The following is a 22,884-nucleotide window of genomic DNA, read 5'->3' as shown; positions in this document are numbered from 1 at the left end:
GCACTGGTCCTGGGGTTGGTTGTCACACCTGTGAGGTGGACATGTGAATGCTGGTGTCTTTTAAAAGATACATTAATGCTATCAATGATACAAAAGTCCATAAAATAGATTAGATTAGACTTTATTAATCCGGCGGGCGGAGATGGTGTAGTGCGGTGCTGCAGAGCTGCTGGAAAAGCTGCCACAGCCACATAGGTCATGAAATGCAGGATTTGTTCTCTTTGATAGACGCTACATCATTAAAGCACTTCACTGCTCATATGCACAGTTATTACTCACACTAAGTCAACTTATATCTGAATAAATGACGAGTAACGCTGTTTTTACTGAAGGTGTTCGTGTTGTGATGGCCAGCTTCCTTTTTGCAGCAGTTCGTTACAAACAGTAACAGAGGGGGGTGTCGAGCCGAAACACCGGCTGATTGGTAACCTGTCACGCATGTAGAGTGAAAGGAGGGCGGTCAACAAAGGGGCATTAGGGCAGAGTGTGTTGCACAACATCAGTCAAAGCTTCCTTTGTGCTGGTTGAATGACCAGTTGAGCAAACAGGTAACCAGCAGCACCAGCAGCCCAGTGTCACACGGTCGGGAGGAACAACTGAATGAGCTGTGGTTTGGTGGCGTTTCTCGGGATTTAGCCGTTGCTAACCCGGGTCTGTCCCGGGCCTTTGTGATTGGCTGCTCCCACAGCGCTGCAGGGAGACTTTCACACACGTGCCGCATATTCCTGATCTCCTCTGTGGATACGTGCAGCTGTCAGGTGTGCACAGGAATGTCAGGTAGGTGGCTTTTCCTTTAACACACACGATCTAGTCTTTATCACGTTATACTTTGTTCTACTGAGGAATCAAGTACGCGTCAGTGTGCGTGACCTTCTTTCAATTCAGTTTTATTTATACAGCGTCAAACCACAACAGCAGTCGCCTCAGGGCGCTTTATATGTAAGGTAGAGCCCACAGTAATAACTCAGTTAACCCCTCCACAGGTTAACTTCTTTAACTGAGTCGTAACTCGCTCAAGCTTCCACTCAATGAAAAACGGCGCAGTGTAATTCTGACATGAAAGTCTTTGCTTGCTGTTCCCCAGCACTCTCCCACACAGTGAGCCGCGTGAAATGTGACACTCGTGCAGACAAAAGGTTAACATGCTTGTGATCTGACTGCATGCTCGGGATATTAAGCCATGCACACTCTGTGCTCTACGTGACGCGTGATTTACAACCACAATAGGAGTGTAACCATATATCCACGCATCAGAAGAACCAGCAGTGGGCTGTTATTTATTATTAAGAGTGTTCCCAGCAGAGGCCAAGTCTAAAGGTTATTAAAACATACTTACATTCACAGAACTTCAATCCTGTGTCCTGTCATTGCTATGGTGGCGATGCAGCCACTCTGTGAAACTACTGACTGTGACTGTGGCTTTTACTGACACACACAAACAACAACAACACAAATCCCACCTAAAATACATCCCATCCTAAATGTACAACCACAGTTACCAACTTTGTGTAAATGTAAATCAAAACAGAATGCAGATATCTTTAAGCCATATTTGATCCGAGCATCTCAGCTGTTTAAACGTAGAAATCTACTGTATTTTTTTTTTAAACAAAGTAGGTTGAAAACTGAAACCAGTTTGTTGTTGATGTTGTTTCTTGATGATTCAAATGTTTTTAGATGGAAGATTTCAGGCTGGTCAGCTCACAACCCAGACAAAGGCATGCCTTTCTAAAAACACAGCAGAAATAAAACGCACGTCTGGACTCTGTGTGTGACTCTAAATCAGGGGTGTCAAACTTCAACGAGCCACTTTAGTGTTCGAGTACTACAAAAACCCCAACAGACAAGAAAACAGCCACAAATATTTCCTAAAATGGTTTTTTTATGTCAAATATTGTAAAACAAGCCTGTTTGCTCCTCCCTCTTCACTAAACGAATCCTTTCAGTGAACTACCAAACAAACACACTGGTCCTCTGTGTCTGTGCACACACACAGCAGCACTTGTGCTACACACTAGTTTGTGAACTAACACAGCCAATCCCTCAGCACGTTTGTGCTCTCTGCTCATATTGCCTTCATATTAAATCACTTATTTTAACAAAAAAAGTCACTTCAAAGGCCAAACTGCATTATAATTCTTCACTTCAAGATTTGGTCTGCAAGCAGGGGTGACGTGGGCCACAAGTGGCCCCCGGGCCGCGAGTTTGAGACCCCTGCTCTAAAACCTGTATGTACTTTCAGCCTTGATGGTACCTTTGCAGAGCTGACCGCCCCACAGGCATTGAAGTATCAGTTGACCAAAGTGCTTAAGTAACCCTACCCTTCTTTTACTACTACGAACTCACATCAGCTTAGGTTACTTCAGTCTGTATTATGCAGCTACCCTTTCATATTTGCATTTATTCTGATATTACGCTTATATTTATCTTCCTGCCAGTAGAGCTTCCCATGTTTCAGAGGTCCTTCTGCTACCGCCCGTGTATTGCTACCCACCTTGAGAGGTCATGTGTGTGCTGAACCTACTTTACAGTACAGGCCCCTGCGCCCTGCACTACAAAGTGAATTTAGCTCATCTGTAGCAGTGACGATCCAATGATCAGGTTTGATGTGTTCCAACTACTCCAGAGACATTCTCAAATGGGGATTAAAAACTGGTAAAGAAGGTAGAAAATGCGCCGGTAAAATGCAACGCTGGTGCAAAATGCACAGATTGAATGGTGTCGTGGTGATTTTAGTGCACAGAGCGGTAAGATAAAACATTTTAGCTCCAGTTTATTATTTGATGGCTGAGTGTGCTCTCAGTGCTGCTGCAGATTTCTACACATCAGACGTGCTAAAACTTTAAAGCATAATGGAAATCACTTTAGTTTTTTGCAGATCACAGTGAAAACAATTTAAACAGTTACTCACTACAACAATATGATGCACAGCTGGTGCATTTACTGGTTCTCGTGAGGTAAGCTTGACAACAGGCACGTGTAAAACGTAGTGCAGTGTTCTGAACATGTTACGACTGGTTTTTTAAATTCTGTCAAATAACATTTTGAAAGGTACAGTTTCAGAGTCTGAACCTCAACATATTTTCCACTGAGAATGACCAAAATTAGTCTCAGTTGGTCTTACTAGAAGTGCATCTGCTTGATGTTAACCTATCATAGGCTCCTTAATAGGTCATTAAACAGTGTCTGGGGTGGAGTGCGTGGATTTGGACCAGGTCAGGCCTGGATCTGTCCATAGTGGCTTTCTGAATTGTATTCTTTATTTAAAATAGCTCCTTGTTCCACAAAGATCCTGAAATATTTTAAATACTACAAGTATTCTTTTTCTTTCTAACATGCCTTTACTGATATCGCTTGTGAAAGGGTCACTGTTACTTAACTCTCAGTATGAACAGGGTATCAGGACCTCATGTAAAAGTCAAACCATGCAGTGGTTACTTTTCCTGCTGCAACAAAGAAACACCAAATCCAACAAAGATTAAATGACAAACACACGTCAGCCGGGTCAGTCAGCCTGATGGGGTCTTTTTGTTCTTTCTCCAGCTGCTGAGGCTTTTGTGACCCTTGCCACCACAGACTCTTACTGCATGGGAGCCGCTGTAGTGGCCAGAAGTCTGCGGCGGCATGGAACAACTCGCCACATAGTTGCCATGATCACACCAAATGTCTCTGAGCAGTCAAGGTGGGAGAATGATGAACCATGTGTCAAACGTTAAAAGAATTTAGTCTCACTCCCTCATGTGTGCTCGAAGTATGCTCAGCCATTGTTAAATATCTTTTCCAAGGGTGTTTTCATCTTTATGCAGTGGCTCCAGAAAGCTTTTGTTCCACATTTTGTCCTGTTACAGCCCTATTCCAAAATATATTAAGTCTAAAAATCTTCATATGTATATAAGTATTCACAGCCTGTGTTTAATGCAGCTTTTGCAGCAATTACAGCCTCAGTTCTTTTCGTGTATGACTCTACAAGCTTGATGCATCTAATTTTGGGCAGATTCTCTCATTCTGCTTTGTGGAACTGATCAAACAAAGGTGGGAGATGTTGGTGCACAGTCATTGTCTGAGTCCTACAGAAATGTACATTCAGGTCAGGACACAAGAGATAAAGGGAGCCATCAGGCTGAAGAAGCAGTTCTATCAGGCTTGGTTAGCCTGTGGGACTTTGGAGCCAAGACCTCCTTAAACCCACTGATACGTCTTCTGTAGAGGACGCAGAGTCTGGGGACGGGTGGATGACTCCTCCATCACTGAGGCCGAGGTCACTGAGGCAGTTAAACAACTCCACGGGGGTGGATGAGGTTCGCCCTGAGTTCCTGAAGGCTCTGGATGTTGTAGGGATGTCTTGGTTGACACGCTCTGAAATGGTGCATGGTCAAGGGTGGTACCTCTGGACTGGCACACCTGGGTGGTGGTTCCCATTTTTAAGAAGGGGAACCGGAGGGTGTGTTCCAAATATAGGGGGATCACACTCCTCAGCCACCCTGGGAAGGTCTATGCCAGGGTGCTGGAGAGGAGAGCCCACCATCCATTAGTCCAGGGGTGGGCAACTCCAGGCTTCGAGGACCGGTGTCCTGCAGGTTTTAGATCTCACCCTGGGTCAACACAGCTGGATCACATGATTAGTTCATTCCCAGGCCTCTGGAGAACTTCATGACATGTTGAGGAGGTCATTTAGCCATTTAAATCAGCTGTGATGCATCAAGGACACATCTAAAACCTGCAGGACACCGGCCCTCGAGGCCTGGAGTTGGACACGCCTGCATTAGTCAAACCTCGGTTACAGGAGGATCGTCCCAGTTGCGCAAAACTGGACCAGCTCTTTACCCTCTCAAAGATATTCAAGGGTGCATGGGAGTTTACCCAACCAGTGCACATGTTTTGTGGGCTAGGAGAAGGCTTTCCACCGTGGCCCTCAGTGTTCTGTGGAAGGTGTTTCGGGAGTATGGGCGTATCTTGCCCGTTGCTACGAGCCATTCGATCCTTATCCAACTGTTGTAAGAGCTTTTAAAAAAAAAAAAATATTTGCATCCAGACTTTTCCATTATGGGTTATTGTGTGTGTAGAATTTGGAATTGGGACTGTAACATGAAAAATGCAGAACAAGTGAAGTGCTGTAAATACTTTTACTCTGGTCTGAACCAGGTGATGAAACTTGTAGTTGTGGTTTGGTTTCTTTTCATATAGGAAAAATTCAAAGTGAAGTAAGTGACCCACATTTGTCACTACATGAAGTAACGTTAAGTTGGCATACTGGCCAGATGTTATTGGGATGGGAGCAACAAACATAAGGTGAAATGGGAGCTGTGTGTGAAAATGTTAGGTGTCCCATTACTCTTGAACAAACAGGCTCTGAAGGTGCATCTGCTAAAAATCATATACTGACGTTTATGAATCGCCCGACAGACTCGCCCTTGAAGATGTGTTTGATGAAGTGATTGTGGTGGATGTGATGGACAGTGAAGATTACCACCACTTGTCCTTGCTGGGACGTCCTGAGCTCGGTATCACTTTCACTAAGATCCACTGCTGGACTCTGACACAGTATAGCAAATGCGTCTTTCTGGATGCCGACACTCTGGTGAGTTCACTGACACATGCCGATATGTCTGAAGCTGGTTGAGGGGAGGATCACAAACACTCGGGGTGGGAGCAGTGGGTAGCAGTTTCCCTTGAGCCAGTCGCCTTCTCAGCACAGAGGAAATGGTGTCTCACAGATATCTTCATTTAGCATAGAAAAAGAGTTTGTTACAATAACAATAAAAACAAGAACAACCCACCTACCTACCTACCTACAATATGTTCCTACTGAATGAAACTAATACCAGCTGAGGTCCAAGGAGCTTGCAAAGAAAAGCGTCTGGACTTCTTTAAGTTGCTTGAAGACGTTTCACCTCTCATCCGAGAAGCTTCTTCAGTTCTAAGGTCAAATGGTGGAGAGTCCCAGATATAAACCTAGTGGGAGTGACCCCCCACAGAGGGACAAAAGGACCCCTGATGATCCTCTAATCGCCTGAGCCAAGGTGTGACCTCAGGCGATTAGAGGATCATCAGGGGGTCCTTTGTCCCTCTGTGGGGGACCAAAGCGTCCAAAGTCCAGACGCTTTTCTTTGCAAGCTCCTTGGACTACGATGACCTGGATGACTGAGAACCTTCACAGACACCAGCTGAGGTGTTTCACAGCAGGCTCTGTAATGAGTAATGTTCTCATGCTTTCTGTAAAAAAGCACGTTTGAAGACTAAAACTTATTTTTTTATCCCTTATGACGCCTGTTTCTACACAAAGGTAACATGTATACCTCCAGATGTCAACTTAAGGTGGATGAAGTCCGTGTAGATGTGAGTTTAGATGACCTCTGGTCTCCTCAGGTGCTGTGTAACGTGGACGAGCTGTTTGACAGGGACGAGCTGTCAGCCGCTCCTGATCCCGGCTGGCCCGACTGTTTCAACTCAGGAGTGTTTGTCTTCAGACCGTCCCTGCACACTCACACCAGACTGCTGGATCACGCCAGTCGCCACGGCAGCTTTGATGGTAACACACGACTACACGGGCTCAGGCACAAGCAATGAGCTACAGTGCTTTGAATTCCAATGGCTCAACTAATTGGAGTCATGTGCTCATAGAAAGCAAGTCAATGATGTTTTATTCCCAACAAAAACATTCAGTCAGCTTTTGGTTTCGTTCTGATCAGGGAGAGAGCGGTGACTGGTCTGATTCAAAAATGCATTATATTATGTCAACCTAGCCTCACCAGGACTTCAGCTATCTTAGTCAGGAACTTCATTGACATAATGCTTTCCCTAGCCCCTTACCTAACCATTAAAAATGAATGCCTAACCCTGACCCTAAACCGAACCATAACCTAATTGCAACCCTGACACTAAAACCACTGTTTGAGCCTCAAAAATGCCTTCAAACTTGTGAGGACCGGTGAGTGTGTCCTCACAAGTGACTGTCGGTCCTCACAAGTATAGTAGAATGCAGATGACGGTCCTCACAAAGATAGCTAGACAGGAACACACACACACAGACACACACAGGCAGCCTCTGGTGGGTGTGGATCTCACAGTTAACCCTTTCACAATGAACTCTTGGACAGCTTTGCATCAAATGCACTGACATAACATCATGTTTTTAATGTGCAGGATCCTTTAGCACCTGCACACCTACCAAACTTTAGGAAGAATAAAATAAAAGAATATTGAGATTTTGGCCTGTTTTCAGCTCTTTATATCAGGACTTTGTTTCAAAGATTTAAAAAAATAAAATCTAATTCCTTGAATTGCTCGATGAATCGTTGCAGCCGTTGAGCTGATCTGAGGACAAATTCTTTGCTTCGATGCTTCGTTTATCAACTGCGGCCTATACTCAAAAAATGCACGGAAGGATCAATAGGATACTCGATTACTAAAATAATGGCCGCAGTCCTTGTAAATGTTGTGCTGCTTTATTGTTCAAACCTGGGTAATTGTTACACAGTCACACAAAAAAAGGGGAACAAAAGATAAAAACCATACATTGAGTTTGTTTTATTGTGGACTTTGTTCTTGTGTGCTGACAGGAGGAGACCAAGGACTGTTGAACTCTTTCTTCAGTAGCTGGTCAGTGGAAGACCTCAGTAAACACCTACCGTTTGTTTACAACCTCAGTGCCAGCTCAGTCTACAGCTACCTTCCTGCTTTCCAACAGTGAGTGTGTCTGCGCTGCCTGTGGTTCTTTTCCACTTAAAACCCACAGTTAAATATCTCCACGTGTAAAGGCTAGTTCTAGTCCTATAATGCATGTCATTGTTTTGGGCATAAATCAAATAGTTTTGTATTTATTGTCACAGGAGCATCATCTGCTGCCTGCATCACTGAGGTGAAAACATATTTGCTAGACGTGCAGTCGGCACTGAAATAAAACTTTGATAACAGATCAGTCGCTGACATCACTCTGAGAAATCTCTTTAATCTGGACTCCAAAATCTAGTTTTCTTCAGAGGTGGACTTTCTATGCTCGTCTTGTCGCTTTAGCTGTCCTCTTCCATCTGTGCAGGATGTGTTTGCACAATGCCGTCGAAGCAGAGCCGTTAAAGTTGACTCCACACGCCCTCACTGACTGTTCACCCTTGTGCTCGGTACAGAACTGCCAAGTTTCCAGACTCCTGAATGCTCCATGATATATATGATATATACATGTCCAACTGCTGCTGTACATGATCAGTCTTAATGCTGCAGTTTTGAATGTGGCATGAAAAGCTCTGTATGAAAAATGCTGGCTAGAAAGCACTTATACATAGAAACGTGCTGGTGTGAATGAGGCAGTCGGGTAAAGTAGAAAAGTGCTGTAGCAGAAGGCCACCGGTCCATAACCCTGTTGGTGTGAATGTGTCCTGGTGTTTTCGACAACGCTTTGCTTCTTTTTCATCTCTGTGTTAGTGTGACACTTTTCAGCTGGTCTATGAAGGCGACCGTTGATTGGATGCTGCAGTTATCTGGCTTGAGTGTGTTTTTAGTATAACATCTGTAGTATTGTAGTGTACCTTAATATTAGGATCAGGAGGGTTTTTAAGCCCTGCACGTTTTCTGTTGTTCATTTTTAATTTGAGCTAACTGTGCATCTCTGCATTGACTGTGAATGTAATCTTACAGTCTGATAGAGTTCTTATGAAACGAGAATAAACTGACAGAAAACAAACGGTGACAGCTGATGACGCTCCAATGAACCTTCTGGAACATAAATATAGGTTTGAGGAATTGATAAATTGGGAAATACTCTGAACCGTGTGGGTTTCAGTCTCCTCTGTGTTACTGGTTTCCACAGTTGGACATGTTGGAGTTACAGTTTTGTTCTTGCAGGTTTGGCCACAATGCAAAGATCATCCACTTCCTTGGAGCAGACAAACCCTGGAACTCGCAGGGAAACAGCAGCTACTCACACAACATGGAGCAGTTTGTGTCTCTGTGGTGGAAGGAATACCTTATTCACACAGTGTCATCTGCTCCAGTTGTCCAGCCCAAGCAAGAGCAGAAGAAACCACAACAGGTAGGAATGTGCACGAGGGCGGGTAGGACAGTAAAGGTTTAATCGGGGGAAACGGAACAGGTGTGGGACTCACTGGTGGGTGGAGGTCCAAAGTCACACACCAGGAGTCAAAGGAAGGGATCTGAGTGGGACAAAGACAAAAATGACATCTGAAGCTAAAGATTGGCTTTAAACAGCAGCAGACGTTACCAGCATGAGTTACAACTGAGCTATGCAAACGTTCACATGGGATGAGCCATCAGGCTGATAGTGAAACCCCCGAGATGTCTCTGCTTTACCATCATGTGCCTGTGCAGTACAGCAGCTCACAGGTGGTGTCCTTGTTAGTAAACCAGTATCACTGTCATGATGTTGTAGTGAAGGCACCAGACTGGCTTACTCACACTGTCTGGTTTAAATCCGATGCTTTGTTGGACTCCTGTAAGGATACATTGTCACCAGTTTGCTGGATTTTGTTCCATTGTGAAGAGTGTTGCTTTGCCACGTTTGGCAGATGCTCTGCACGTTTTCTCTGCAGCCGCTCCAGCACCAGTTTTCACTGCTGACTTCTCCCTCTGTAGCTGAAGATTTGTCAATCTGTCACATAAGTTGCTGCAGAGTTTGGCTGCAACATGAACGTGGCAGCTAGACGTGTCAGATGGCTGTGCAGCGCTGGTCTTGGTTGTCAGCCCAACATTTACTATCCTCCTTTTTTTTTTTGTCTTTGTGCAGATCCAAGAAAGAGAAGCCAAGATGCCGTTTACAGAAAACTTGGACACCTCGAATTCACTGCTTGCACATTTTTCTCCTCCTCCTCCTCCAGAGTACCTTTATTCACAGTCTGAACCAGCTGTGGTAAGCTGAGACTGACATGCTGATCTGTATGTTAAGCTCTTGGACAGTTTCTGTGTTTTGTTGAAGCATCATTTTTTGCTTTTGTTTATTACTAAATATAATTGTCATAGCTGTGCATCTCATGAGTCAGAGTAGGGGGATTAACTACTTTAAACACAAGTCAGACTTTTCCTGTAAGTACTCATTCGATATAATCTCTTATCAGTACATTAATTAGCTTAATGAATAACCTTATTAGCTAGTTGTGTTTTTCATATATCATAGTAATGATCGTAGTAGTTGTGAGTATTTCAGCCTGACTTCATTTGACTCCAGGAAGAAAAAACACAACAAGACAGGGATACAGCCTGCTGTCTGCCACGGGCCTCCGAGCTTCTCGTTGTCTTTGGTCATTTGTTTAATTCATTACAACTTGATGCACTGTGTTTATACAAGCTTGTACGATTAGTTTGAACAACCACATTCCCTCCAGTATGATCACAGCTATGAACATGCATCAGCAGAGTTATCCCCACGATCAGGTGATGTAGAAGCTTTTACAACAGCGTACGGCACATGCAATCACGTTTGCTGTTTAGTAAAATGATTCCTGCGTCTGCAGTGTTCCCACACAGATGGCACACAGTTGGAGGAGGAGTCGAGATCGTCTGAGGAGTCAGAAGCTGAGGATCCGCCTTTGGGGGCAGAAGGCTCTGAAAGCAGTGACGTTCCTGCAGACACGGCTGCTGATCCCGTATGTAGTCCTTTAAACCGTAGAAGTATGAATTTACAGCTGCCAAATTTATGTTCTGTAAAACAATTTATGTTGTAATAATCTGCAGATTTTGCTTGTCAACAGAATCGCAAATGAAACCGTAATTATGTCATTCCTTAGACTAGTTCTGACGGCCCCTCAGACGTAGTGTGGAAATATTAGCACGTTCTCCAGGCTCACAGCAACTTATAACTAAAGGTTTCAGTGAGGTGTGTCTGAGCCAGCGCTATGCAGGGCACATTCTTTCAAGGCAACACTGGTTGCTCAAAACCGCACAGAGCACATGCTGGTGGCAGTTATCATTTTGATTTGGTTTACTTACAATATTTCAGATCGATGTTTATTGTACCAGTTGAATCTGTTCAGAATGAAGTAGAGCTACTGCACTGGTTGAAACGTCCTTTGACTGTCAGTGTTCCCTTAAATGTGTGGCACAGAGTAGCAGACAGCTTGTGAAAGCTTCACTTGTGTTGCCAGAACATGATTCGTGGAGCGGTGGTTTTGTTTTTTTTAGCTACTGTGATACTCCTCCTCCTCTTCACAGACGATTCACACTGACTCTTTGTGTTTACACTGTGTTGTCTTTGTGTAAGAATTCAAATCCGGCCAGATTTCAAAACGAGACTTCTGTTAAATGCATCTATATGGAATAATTATGTGATGTTTATTTCCCACTTTGTCGTGGCAGACACCTGCAGACACTGAGCCGCTGGATCACCGCAGGCTGTGGGAGATGGGACAGGTGGACTACCTCGGCAGAGATGCCTTTCACAACATCCAAAGGATGCTGGACCGCTTTTTGGATTAAAAAATGTCAAACTTCATCAGCCTTAGTGTTTCCATGTTCTGTAGTGTGGTTACTAAAATGCTGGGGTTTGACAGTTTGCATGCCTTAATACATAGAAGGGCACACAACTATTTATAAAAACTGAAGTTACACACAGTAACACGCTTTCTACCTGTTTACTTACTGATTTATTTATTTGAGCAGTCTGATAGACATCTACATCGTTCATAGATGGTTTTGTTTTGTTTTTAAAGTATCTCCCCTCTGCTGCTTATTACTAGATGGCCCAGTCAGGACAGAGGAGAGCTAGTACCCGTTTTAGTTTCTGTAGTTTTCTTTTCTTTTTGTTCTATTAACCTGTGCTTTCTTGGTATTGTGCTGGATTAGTCTTCATCATTCTCTGACAATGACCACAGGCCAAAACCTGTTGGTCAAGGATCAAAGCTGTTCTTTATACTCCAAGTGTTCTTTGGACCCTTGTTTTTCTCCATGCACCTTGGAAGTAGGTGACGCTGTGGCAGGAACAGCCTTTGTTTTTTGTTTTTTTTTTTTCTTTTTTTTTTTTTTCTAAGTGACATCAGAAACAGCAGCATGTGACATCACGTGATGGCGGAGCTTCAGTTCATCCTTTGTCATCCTTTTTTTTTTTTTTTTTTTTTTTTTTTTTTTTAATAGGACAGGGGGAAAGAATGAAAGAAAGAGGGGGAGAGGAAGAAAGAAAACCAAAGGGGAGAAGAGACGGTGAGAAGGGGGGGAAGAGAGAAAAAAAAAAAAAAAAAACTCCTGGGTCACCTGTATGGAGAGAAAGAAAAACAAAAAAAACAGGGGAGACAGCAAACAACAAAGAGCAACATAATAATAAAATTAAAACAAAGCACCATCACAATAAACTAGCTAGTCATAGATATCAATAGTTACTAAATAATAAACGATATTGTGCAGCACGCAAGATAGACAGCGCACAGTGTGCTTTGAGGCAGCAGCCAAGAAAGCTTTAGTCCGCATCTGTGAATACCCATGTGTGCATACCTGTGTGGATCAGCATGCTTGCATTCCAAAGGTTTCTCCATGTAATGATCTGCTAGAGAGTGTGGGGAGCCACAGCCCTGTCCTCTATGGTATCAAGCAGGTATGGAGGAGATCAAAACTCCAGACATCCAGAGGCCCCCAGAACACAAGAGACCAAGGAAGACCCACAGAGGGGCAGCCGCGCCACTGTCCCAGTAAGAGCTGAGGAGAGTCCCAGATGAGAGCTCATTCAGCAGCCGCGGAGCAGAAGCCAGGGGGAGTTGCAGTGACGCGCCCGTGAGCTCCGCCGGCAGCCAGCTGTGCCTGAGTGACCGAGCCCCAGGCCGAGAGGCCGGGGGCACCCCACCTCCACAGCCTTTGTGCTGGAAGTGGCAAATGCAAAATTAATATTGCATGTGAGAATCATAAAAATATGATATAGATAGTTTAATTGGAAACTTTAAATTGCCCATAGGTGTGAATGTGGAAGTGAATGTGAGTACAAATGGTTGTCTCCTGTCTATATGTTGGCCCTGCGACAGACTGGCGACCTGTCCAGGGTGTACCCTGCCTCACTAAGACAGCTGGGGTGGGCTCCAAGCACCTCCCGCCATCCTGAAAAGGATAAGCGAAAGCGGATGGATGGATGGATAGTTTGACGTTGACTTTAAGTATGCACTTGGCTTTCAAACTTGGATCATTTGAACACCAAAATGCAAGATGTCATGCTACTCATATCCCACCGAGTCATGCAAACTTTGATCGATTCTTTTAAGACAGTCCTTATAAACACATAAAGATTTATGACTATCCTTATAAATAATGAAAATCCATAGAATTTACAGAAATTCTGAACAAGAGTGACTCCAAGATGAATAGGTTGTAAAACCTTAAAGGAAAAGGCCAAAAAGGCAGATGCTTGACCCCTGGAGTCTGTCTATACACATGCTTGTTTAAATATTTAAACCTTTAACACTGGCACTTGTCTGGTGATACCACTAACACTCACTGATGGCTAATAGATGTTTTTCCCATTAAAAATGGTTGCAGTCCTTGAGTTGGTTTTAAATGACTTTTGATATGAACGATTAAATAATGACCAAATTCTACATACCTCAGCACTGACACGATCTGACCAGTACAACAATGAAAAGGCCTAATGTCTCAGAGTAGTGGATGAGAGGACCTGCAGCGCAGCCATCAAGGTCTCGTTCACTCAACCCTAACCCTGTCTCCCGATGTCTCCTCCACTCTCATGAGACTGCTGGGAGATGGAACAAGCCCTGTGGGCGCACACAAGGATGTCTTTTCCTCGATGAGCTCAGCTGCCGCTTCATGCCTGCAACAGTGATATGGACACAGCAAAGATACACCTGTGGCCAATACCTGCAGAACCATTCTTTTTTTGGAGGTTGTCTTCTTATTGTCAGTGTACAACGGTGTTATTTTTGTGCCTCTATTCTGAGCACACGTAAAGAATTTACAAATGTACAAATGTTGCATTTTGAGGAGAAAATAATTTTGAGCAAAGAAAAGTTTAATTTGAGCGAACAAAATTCATTGCTGCATGCAAGAAATGTATTTGAGTGTTTGCTATTATCCATATACACACACAATAACAGCCCCTCTCGCTCAGTTGTTGGCATTTGCTCTTGCTCAGATCTCTGCTCTGTGCGCTCACAGACATCTGCTCTCAGTGTGTCGTTCTCGCTCACATCATCTCTGCTCTCTGCACGCTCAACTCTTTCTGTGCACTGTTACAAATGTGCCACAAAACCAACCAATCACAGACTTGGATGCAAAACTTATGATTGGCTGTTTTGGTCTCCAATCAGCTCCCTAGCTACTGCATTCGGGAAACATGGTCCAGAATGTAACTAAATCCATTTTCGGTTAGTATTGTAGCGTCCCTCCGACAGAAGACGGAGACTATTGTTATTCCGGTTACCTGGTGTTATATTAGGAACAGTAACACCGGCTACTGTGTGCCATAGCCAACGCCAAAACAAGAGGGAAAAACGCACTCTCTTGAGTCAAAACAAACCCCCAACTTGCGCTCCTTTTCCCCTGCAAACACACACAACAACATTCTCTAACACCCCCAAACACTCAGCCAACCACACACATGCTCTTCTCCAGACTCTCTGCCATTGGTAGATGATCTGATTGACAGGCCAAACGGCCTCTAGACTACTACACATTCAAGGATACTCAAGGATAGTCCCTCGCCGGGCGGATAAAGTCTCTCAGGTGGCCTGGTGGTCTATGGTGCCTCCTTGGGCGAAGGTGCCACATCTGAAGCGGCCACAGGCCCAAGGCTCACGGGGCTCACTGTAGGGGGAGTCACAATGGTGATGGAAGAGTCTGTAGGGGTGGAGTCCAGGTCTGTCCGTGCCCCGATAGGGGGCCAGTGTGTCCTGGTGCAGGGCGACCTTCCTTCCCTTGGGGGGGGGGGGGTAGTTGTACCCTGTACACCACTTCTCCCAGGTGTTCCAGAACCTTACAGGGCCCAACCCAGTTACTGTCCAGCTTGGGGCATCTGCCCTTTTTCCTCCAGGGGTTGTACACCAAGACCAGTTCCCCAATGTCAAAATGTCGGCCTCTGGAATGGATGCTGTAGTTCGTCTTCTGCCCCACCCCCGCACTTAGTTTCCTTCAAGCAAAGTCATGAGCAGACTCCATGCGATCCTGGAGCTTCCTCGCATAGTCAGAACCTGGTTGATCCTCATCAGCATCAGAGGGTCGGTCCATCATCATTTCTGCTGGAGTCCGAATCTCCCTTGCCAACATCAAGAGGGCAGGGGAGCACAAAGTCGAGCCTTGGACCACCAAATGATATGCCATGAGGACCAGGGGAACATGAGTGTCCTGGTCACGTTGATGTATAGCCATCACTAGCGGCAGTTGCTCTGCCAGTGTACGGTTAAATCTCTCAACGAGTCCCTCACTCTGTGGTTGGAAGGGTGTTGTATGGCTCTTATGGGAGCCTAGTTTCTCGCACATGGCCGCAAACGCACGGGACTCAAAGTTCCTGCCCTGCTCCGTGTGGATTACTACAGGCACCCCAAATCTGATGAACATCCCCTCCACCAGAGCATCCACAATCATCTCGACCTCTTGGTTAGGCAATCTGTGTGCCTCTGGCCACTTTGTGAAGTAGTCCATAGCTGTGAGGATATAGCAGTTTCCCCGTTCTGTGCGGGCAAAAGGAGCCAGGATGTCCATCCCCACCCTCTCCACAGGGTACCTTGCTGGAAACGGTTGGAGTTGGGCATGGGATTTGGTTGTGGGCCCCTTCCGTGCTGTACAGCTGTCGCAGCAGTGGCAAAAGTCCTCTACATCCCACCTATGTCGGGCCCAATAGAATCCCTGCTGGAGGCGACAGAGTTTTTAAGTGACACCAAAGTGGCCAGACCCTGGGGCCCCATGCATTGCGTGAAGCACCATCTCTTGCAGGGCCCGCGGGACCAGCAAATGCCACCTCATCTCGCCCGTAGCTGGTTCCTTCCAGCCCCTTTGCAGCACTCCATCGTACTGCCGCAAGGCATTAAACATGGACCAGAGTCCCTTTGTGGCCTGTGACAACATGGCGATTTCCTCCTTTTGGGGTTGTCACTGTTCCTCACTTCTCTAGCTCCTTAAAAGACACGAGCCACTGCAAGGCAGCATGGTCAGTTCTGACCGTGAAGTGGAGGCCCCGAGGTAGTACTTAAAGTGGCGTGTGGCACATACCACTGCGAGCAGCTCCCGCCTTGTGACACAAAAGCGGCGGTCAGCTTTGTTGAAGGCCCTACTATGGTATTCAACCACTTTCTTCCCGCCGGGTATCATCTAGGCTGGCACTGCACCAGATCCGACACTGCTGGCATGTGTGTCAAGGACAAAGGGCAGTGTGGGGTCAGGCGGAGAGAGAACTGGGGCCCCCACTAGGGCTTCCTGCAGTGAGGTGAAAGCTCCCTGAAAGCCCACTGTCCACTGGAATGGAACAGTGGCACAGCTATGCAGGAGAAACCCCTTACAAACCCTCTGTAGTAGGATGCCAAGCCCAGGAAGCTCTGTAACTCCTGCACAGATTTTGGGGTGGGCCAGTCCTTCACAGCTTGGATCTTATCATCCATGGTGCCGACCCCCCCAGCCCCCAGTGAGTGGCCTAGGAACGTGACCTGACATTGCATGAAGCAGCATTTCTGTGGGTTGAGTTTTAGCACTGCTGCCAATACCCTCTCCAGGACCCGTCTGAGGGCCCCAAGGGCAACGTAGAAAGAAGCACCATGTACCAAGATGTCGTCCAGGTACACCCAAGGCTGGACCGGGACAAAAAATCGGCCCGGGCATTTTGACTAGAGACCGGCCCACCAGGATAAAGATTGAAAATGTGACGTCATTCAGGGGTAAAACCGCAAAGGATTCTGGGAACTTGTGGCAAGAGGTACTAGCACACGCAGGCTTTCAATTGAACTCAGTTACACAGCGATAAAAAGAAGCCCAAAAAATGGCACGAAGCTGTTGTATTATTAACTGCAATAGCCGGTCGCATGACAGCCACGGGAAGCCGACGGGTAAAGAGATAGTTTTTTTTTATTTTTTTATCGGATTACGTCGTTGAAGAGAAATTTTTTAAGCCATGTTTCCGAAGTAAGAGCCGACGGATGGTCTGGATTGCAGCCATTCAAAGACCAAATATAACGTCCCAGAACACTCCAGCTCACATGTTAGTCTGCTCCAAGCATTTCCACAAAGGTCAGAGTTTTGTAGTAGTTAATACGTCATTTTCATAACATAATTGGTGATATAGGTTACAAGCAAGTCTGGCGCTGAACAGAAATTGTGGCGCTATGCTCCTTTGTTTATTGTGCATAAATAGTGAATTGTCCTGACACAATATTGTGTTTCGCTTCTGTTATTATGGTACATTGACAAAAACATATACTTTTATTCACAGGATAAAACAGTTGTTTTGTATCACTAATTGTCCAGTGCGATTACAGCATACAGTATTATTGTCTCTGCTACATTTCTGTGATGCTACCAGAAATTATTTCCACTACTAATTAATTACCGTTGAGCTCAAAGGTCCTATTAATAAACGGTTAACAAATGTGTATTTATGACGACGATTTGTGAGATTGGTAAACTTATGATACGTACGATGGTCTTTACTTTCTACACGGTGCATTTCAAGGTCCTGCACCCATCCGTCAGTAAACTGTACCTGGGCTTGTTGCAGTGACCTGAAGTTACTAAACTTCATGAGTGTATGCACTCACTCCAAGAACCGTATAATTATAAATATGAGCGTGGTGAAGTTGGGCAGCACGCTGATGTCTTTTGTCCCTCTGTGTGCTCGTAAGGGTCTGACCCTTTCACTGGTTTGATTTTTTTCCTCGTATCTTTTCTTTGACTTTTCATCAAGTCTGTCTTTGTACGGACCGGCATTGTTCTCCTTCGTTTTGTACAGAACCTTTTTGGGGGGCAAAGAAAAAGCAAGAATTTATTGGAACCGAAGAATAAACGTTTTGCGGTGCTGCAAATGCTTGCATTTGATGCGGTACTTGGATTGTTTTGCCACGAGTTACCGGCATGCAATGCACGAAAGTCACGTGGTCTGTCAATCTCTATGCACTCACTCCAAGAACCGTATGATTATAAATCTGAGCGTGGTGAAAGTTGGGCAGCACGCTAACGTATTTTGTCCCTCTGTGTGCTCGTAAGGGTCTGACCCTTTCACTCCTTTGATTTTTTCCTCGTATCTTTTCTTTGTCTTTTTGTCGAGTCTGTCTTTGTACGGACCGGCATTGTTCTCCTTTTGTTTTGTACATACTTTTTTGTGCGGCAAAGAAAAAACAAGAAGGTATTGGAACCGGAGAATGAACGTTTTGCGGTGCTGCAAATGCTTGCATTTGATGCGGTACTTGGATTGTTTTGCCACGAGTTACCGGCATGCAATGCATGAAAATCACGTGATTGCTAAACAAGGGGGAGGGTGCATCTGGCCTCCTCGGCTGTAATTGGTCCAGCCCAGAGTCGATCATGACCAATTGGCCAATCCAACACCTTTCATTATATATACCCTTCCTAAAAAAAAAAAAAAAAAAATCCATCGGCCCATAAAAACAAAAAATCGCCAGCGGCCCACCGGGCAAATGCCCGGTATGCCCGATGGCCAGTCCAGCTATGGGTACACCACACATTCTCCATGGGGAATTCCAGTGAGCACCTTATCCATGAGTCTCTCAAATGTGGCAGGGGCATTGCAGAGGCCGAAAGGAAGAGCTTTAAATTGCCATAAGCCTCAACTGGTAATGAATGCGGTCTTTGGTCTGGCCTCTGGTGCAAGGGGTACCTGCCACTACCCTCTACGTAGGTCTAGGGAGGATAACCATGAGAATCCTGCCACAGTGTCAAGGGTCTCATCTATATGGTAGCGGATGTGGGTCCTTCTTTGTCACCTTATTCAAAGGCCGGAAATCTACGCAGAACCGCCAGTCATCCTTCACTTTCTTTGGAACTATAACAACTGGCGAGGCCCAGGGGCTGTTGGATGGTTCAATGAGTCTAGCACATTGCATCTCCTGCAGAGCCCTGTCCACTGCAACCCGTCTGGCCAGGGGGAGGTGTCTAGGCCTCAACTGAATGGGCTGTGCATCTCCTGTATTGATGTCATGTTGAATGAGGTCAGTCCAGGCCCATATTATCCTCTGAAAAGGAGAAGCAGTCCTTGAAGTCCAGCAGCAGCTGCCAGAGCAAGCCTTGCTTGCTAGCAGTCAGTCCATCGCAGCTCCCCTCCCACACCCCCCTCACAGCTTAAACTCTCCCGTCCTTGTCTGGCGGTTCTTTGGGGGGAAGGGGAGGGCATGAAGCAGCATAGGGTACAGTTGAGGTTGGTGTAAGCGGGTCCTTGGGAGCGGCCGGAACATCATCAAGATCGGGGGAGGAGTCGGCTGCCAGCTCAGACATGGCGTGGGCTGTAGGCTGATCAGGTTGGGGTGGCCGCCTCAACAACTGAACAACACACCCGTCAAGGAACAACAAGAGTGCCCCCCCCCCCCTCCCCTGCTTGTATAAATAACGCAGTCCAGTGCCCCGAGTACCTCCAGCCCCAGTATACAGTTTGCCACCCATACCGAGCAGCGGACTGACTTCCTCCTCACACTCAGGGTGAGCAGCGCTTCCCCTAGCATGGGGGCCCACTCTCCCATGACAGTTTGCAGCTTCACCATGGTAGAGAGGATCCTACCCCCCCTTCCCACCACATCGGGTCTTAAAACTGTGGCTGAAGACCCGGTATCCACCGGGGCTGAGCAGCATAGTCCATTCACGACTAATGGGGCATAAGTGAGTGGCAATTCTGAACACAAAACACTGATAACACAACAGTCAACTAAGACCACCGTTGGTTTTAATCTAGTTTGTGTTGTCCTTGGGTAATTTTTCTCCTCTAAAGAAATCTTTTGCTATCAAAAATGTGTTTTTTATTCATCAAATGGACTGAATATAACAGAAGTTATTCATTACTATGCTATGCATGATTGGAATAAGTTTTAAGTAATTTGATTTATTTATGGGGTTTTTATTGAATTTTATAATGTTGTTGGTCCTTGTGGACAAAAATGACCCCAAAGTACAAAGTGTTGCAAAGAGCCGTATTTTCACACCATACTGTTTTCAAACATCTTTGATCTTGGATCACTGATGTGTGGGGTCAAGCACTGGTCATAACAACCACAACAGGCAGCACAATGAGGAGGCAGGTGCTCTATATTCAATGAAATTTTATTTATACAGCGCCAAATCACAACAACAGCCGCATCAAGGTGCTTTGTATTGTAAGGTCGACCCTACAATAATACATACACACAAAGTATGCTCACAAGCCTCCATTTGCAGTAATGTAAGGAAACACTGATCTGGTCTTCTAACCTTCCCAGTGACAGACGATGCCTGACTCTCTCATGTGCCTCAGAGAAAGATGATCTACCACAGTCCAAGCACATGTGCCAGGTCCCATACTCCTTCAGTGGCTTTTCTACTCGAGTACTGAAAGCATTATACACAGTGTATTCTGCTTGTATTCTGCTTTTTAACGTTCACATGCCAATGGATGCATCAGAGACCAAGTTGGGGTTCAGTAACTTGCCCAAGGACACCTTGGTAAGAACTCCAGACTAGAGCACACAGAGATTGAACCAACAACCATCCAATTAGCAGATGACCTGCTCTACAGCCAACTCAATGATGAACAAGGAGGGACAACAAGAGAGGAAGAAAAATGGACCGAATGCAGCTGTAGGCATATGTGGGTGTGTTGATTCTTACTGCCGTGCATCCAGTAGAGTCGCTACGGCCAGTTTATGACATCCTGAGTCTGGTAGAGAAGTTTTCATGCTGACACAAGATTAATCATAGAAGCACAAAAAGGATATAATTTCTTGATAAAGACACAATAGATGATCGTCGTTCATGACACAAACGTGCTGCCATTTGAGGTGTATGGAACAAGTGGGTGTTCCTCCTGCTGTGATGTAAGATCCTGGTACTGATGTGACTGTATGAGCACCAAGTCCCCTTCAGAGGACTCTGTCCAACAGAACATCCAAGTAAACCAGGGAGCTATGAGATACAAACATGGGCAGCATGTGATGCAGGTCCAGCTGCACATGGAACATGCTAGTGTGCGATGGCAAACCGTCTGTCCTGCAGTCATAAAGTATACTTTATGTAAACAAGGTCTGGTGGCCCTAAAATGTAAAATGTTGGTTAATTTTGTGTTAATGTGTTGGTCTTAAGTTAAACTAAGGTGTAACACTGAATTGATTGACAATTTATACTTTGTACTTTAAAAAACACTCAAATGAAGTGGGGACATTTTTGACCCCTGAGGACCACAGGTGTGTGGAGGACATTATGAGGGTTAAACCAGTCCACTCCACTGGATTTAGCTACATTTTGGACAGTGTTTCTGGAATGCAGTAGATAACGAGCCGATTGGAGAAAGAGTTGAGCGTGCAGGGAGCAGAGATGTTGTGAGTGTGAGCGACACACTGAGAGCAGGTCTGCAGATGTCTGTGAGCGCACAGAGCAGAGATCTGTTATTGTGTGTATATGGATAATAGCAAACACTGAAATGCAGTTCTTGCACACAGCAATGAATTTTGTTCACTCAAATTAAACTTTTCTTTGCTCAAAATAATTTTCTTCTCAAAATGCAACATTTGTACTTGCAACATTTTTTTTATGTGCACTCAGAGTAGAGGCACAAAAATAACGCCATAGTGTAGCTGGTGTCTCTTTAATGTGCACCAAAGCAGGTGAAATGATTGATGATGGCTTCTGCTTTTTAACGTGTAATAAGAACTGCTTTCTGTTTTAGCTGGTTTTGAGAAACCAGTAGCACCAGTTTAATTTGTGATTTCTGAGCTGGTATTGAATCAACTTGCAACAAAATTGCTTGTTTTGTGGAGCTGTTACTTTTGGTCATGTAGTCAGATTTATAAAAACTTCCTAGGCCACCCCATGTGTGCATCTGCACAAACACACACTCTCACTACCTTATTTCTTAAGGATGTTCTTTAATGTTTCCAGTAGGGGGCACTGTGGTCCTTTAGAGTGGCCATCTTCTCAGCTCATCACAGAAGCAAAAGCAGAGATTAATAGCTGTCTCTCTGCTGTTGGCAGGATGCTGTGTGATCCTTATCCAATGGGCGCACAGTGCATGTAATTTTCATAAGCATTTCTCCTATAATGTTGTCACCACAACACAATGCAGTGTGCTGAATGTAAAGCAAGAGTAAAGATGTGAGAAGGCCTCGGCTAAGAGCAGTGATGTGCCCGGCTTTCTAAGCAATTCCTCCTTCAGTCTAATTCATTCAAGATTAGTGTGTGAGTGCAGAGTTGGGATAAGTCAACCCTTTCACACATAGTAGTCACGACAGTGGACAGCTATGCAAAGGCTGTTGTCTTGTATTCGTGTCAGTGTTGATGGTATACTTAAACCCCTACACTGGACACTGATGTGTCACTCCAAGCACTGCCTGGTCCTTTAATGTTACTATAGATGTATGATGTGTTTCTTTGTAATTATTGTTATTTAACTGTTTCATGCATGAATTATGATAACCTCAGTCAGGATTTTTATTCATCTTTTCATGCCTAAAGATGAATAAAAGTCCTGATTGAGGTTGGCATAGTTCATGCATGACAGGGTTAATAAGTTCACATGACCACCTCATTCATTAAGTCCTGAAAACTAAAAGGAATCAAGAGATCAGTCCACGGAGGCGATACAATTCTTGAAATGATTCGAGTAACTGCAGTAACCTAGGATGACCAACAGAAAGCTGGGTTAGATTATTTCAGCCTTTGTTGTGTGACAGTCACCTGCACTACGCTGGCAGCAGCTTAACCCTCATAATGTGCTCCACACACCTGTGGTCCTCTGGGGTCAAAAATGTCCCCACTTCATTTGAGTGTTTTTTA

General features: G+C 45.1%; 1 protein-coding gene across 1 annotated transcript; it reads left to right on the top strand.

Moving 5' to 3' along the window:
• Positions 1 to 333: 333 nt before the first annotated feature.
• On the top strand, positions 334 to 11,437 carry gyg2 (glycogenin 2). Its single transcript, XM_004564119.5, has 9 exons — positions 334 to 777; positions 3,544 to 3,682; positions 5,404 to 5,578; positions 6,367 to 6,529; positions 7,560 to 7,686; positions 8,839 to 9,025; positions 9,737 to 9,859; positions 10,461 to 10,592; positions 11,302 to 11,437. Exons 1-9 carry the CDS (start codon positions 771 to 773, stop codon positions 11,419 to 11,421), a joined length of 1,173 nt encoding a protein of 390 aa, XP_004564176.3. The 5' UTR covers positions 334 to 770; the 3' UTR covers positions 11,422 to 11,437.
• Positions 11,438 to 22,884: the final 11,447 nt, after the last annotated feature.

The sequence above is a fragment of the Maylandia zebra genome, linkage group LG23, assembly GCF_041146795.1.
Source record: "Maylandia zebra isolate NMK-2024a linkage group LG23, Mzebra_GT3a, whole genome shotgun sequence".
Taxonomy (NCBI): domain Eukaryota; kingdom Metazoa; phylum Chordata; class Actinopteri; order Cichliformes; family Cichlidae; genus Maylandia; species Maylandia zebra.
Note: the sequence above shows the minus strand (reverse complement) of the source record. Positions and strands in the feature narration are given on the sequence as shown.

Excerpts from the sequence above, each read along its gene's own strand:
- gyg2 (XM_004564119.5), top strand. Across the intron at positions 9,026-9,736 it reads AGCAGAAGAAACCACAACAG|ATCCAAGAAAGAGAAGCCAA; the intron begins GTAGGAATGTGC and ends GTCTTTGTGCAG. Across the intron at positions 10,593-11,301 it reads CAGACACGGCTGCTGATCCC|ACACCTGCAGACACTGAGCC; the intron begins GTATGTAGTCCT and ends TTGTCGTGGCAG.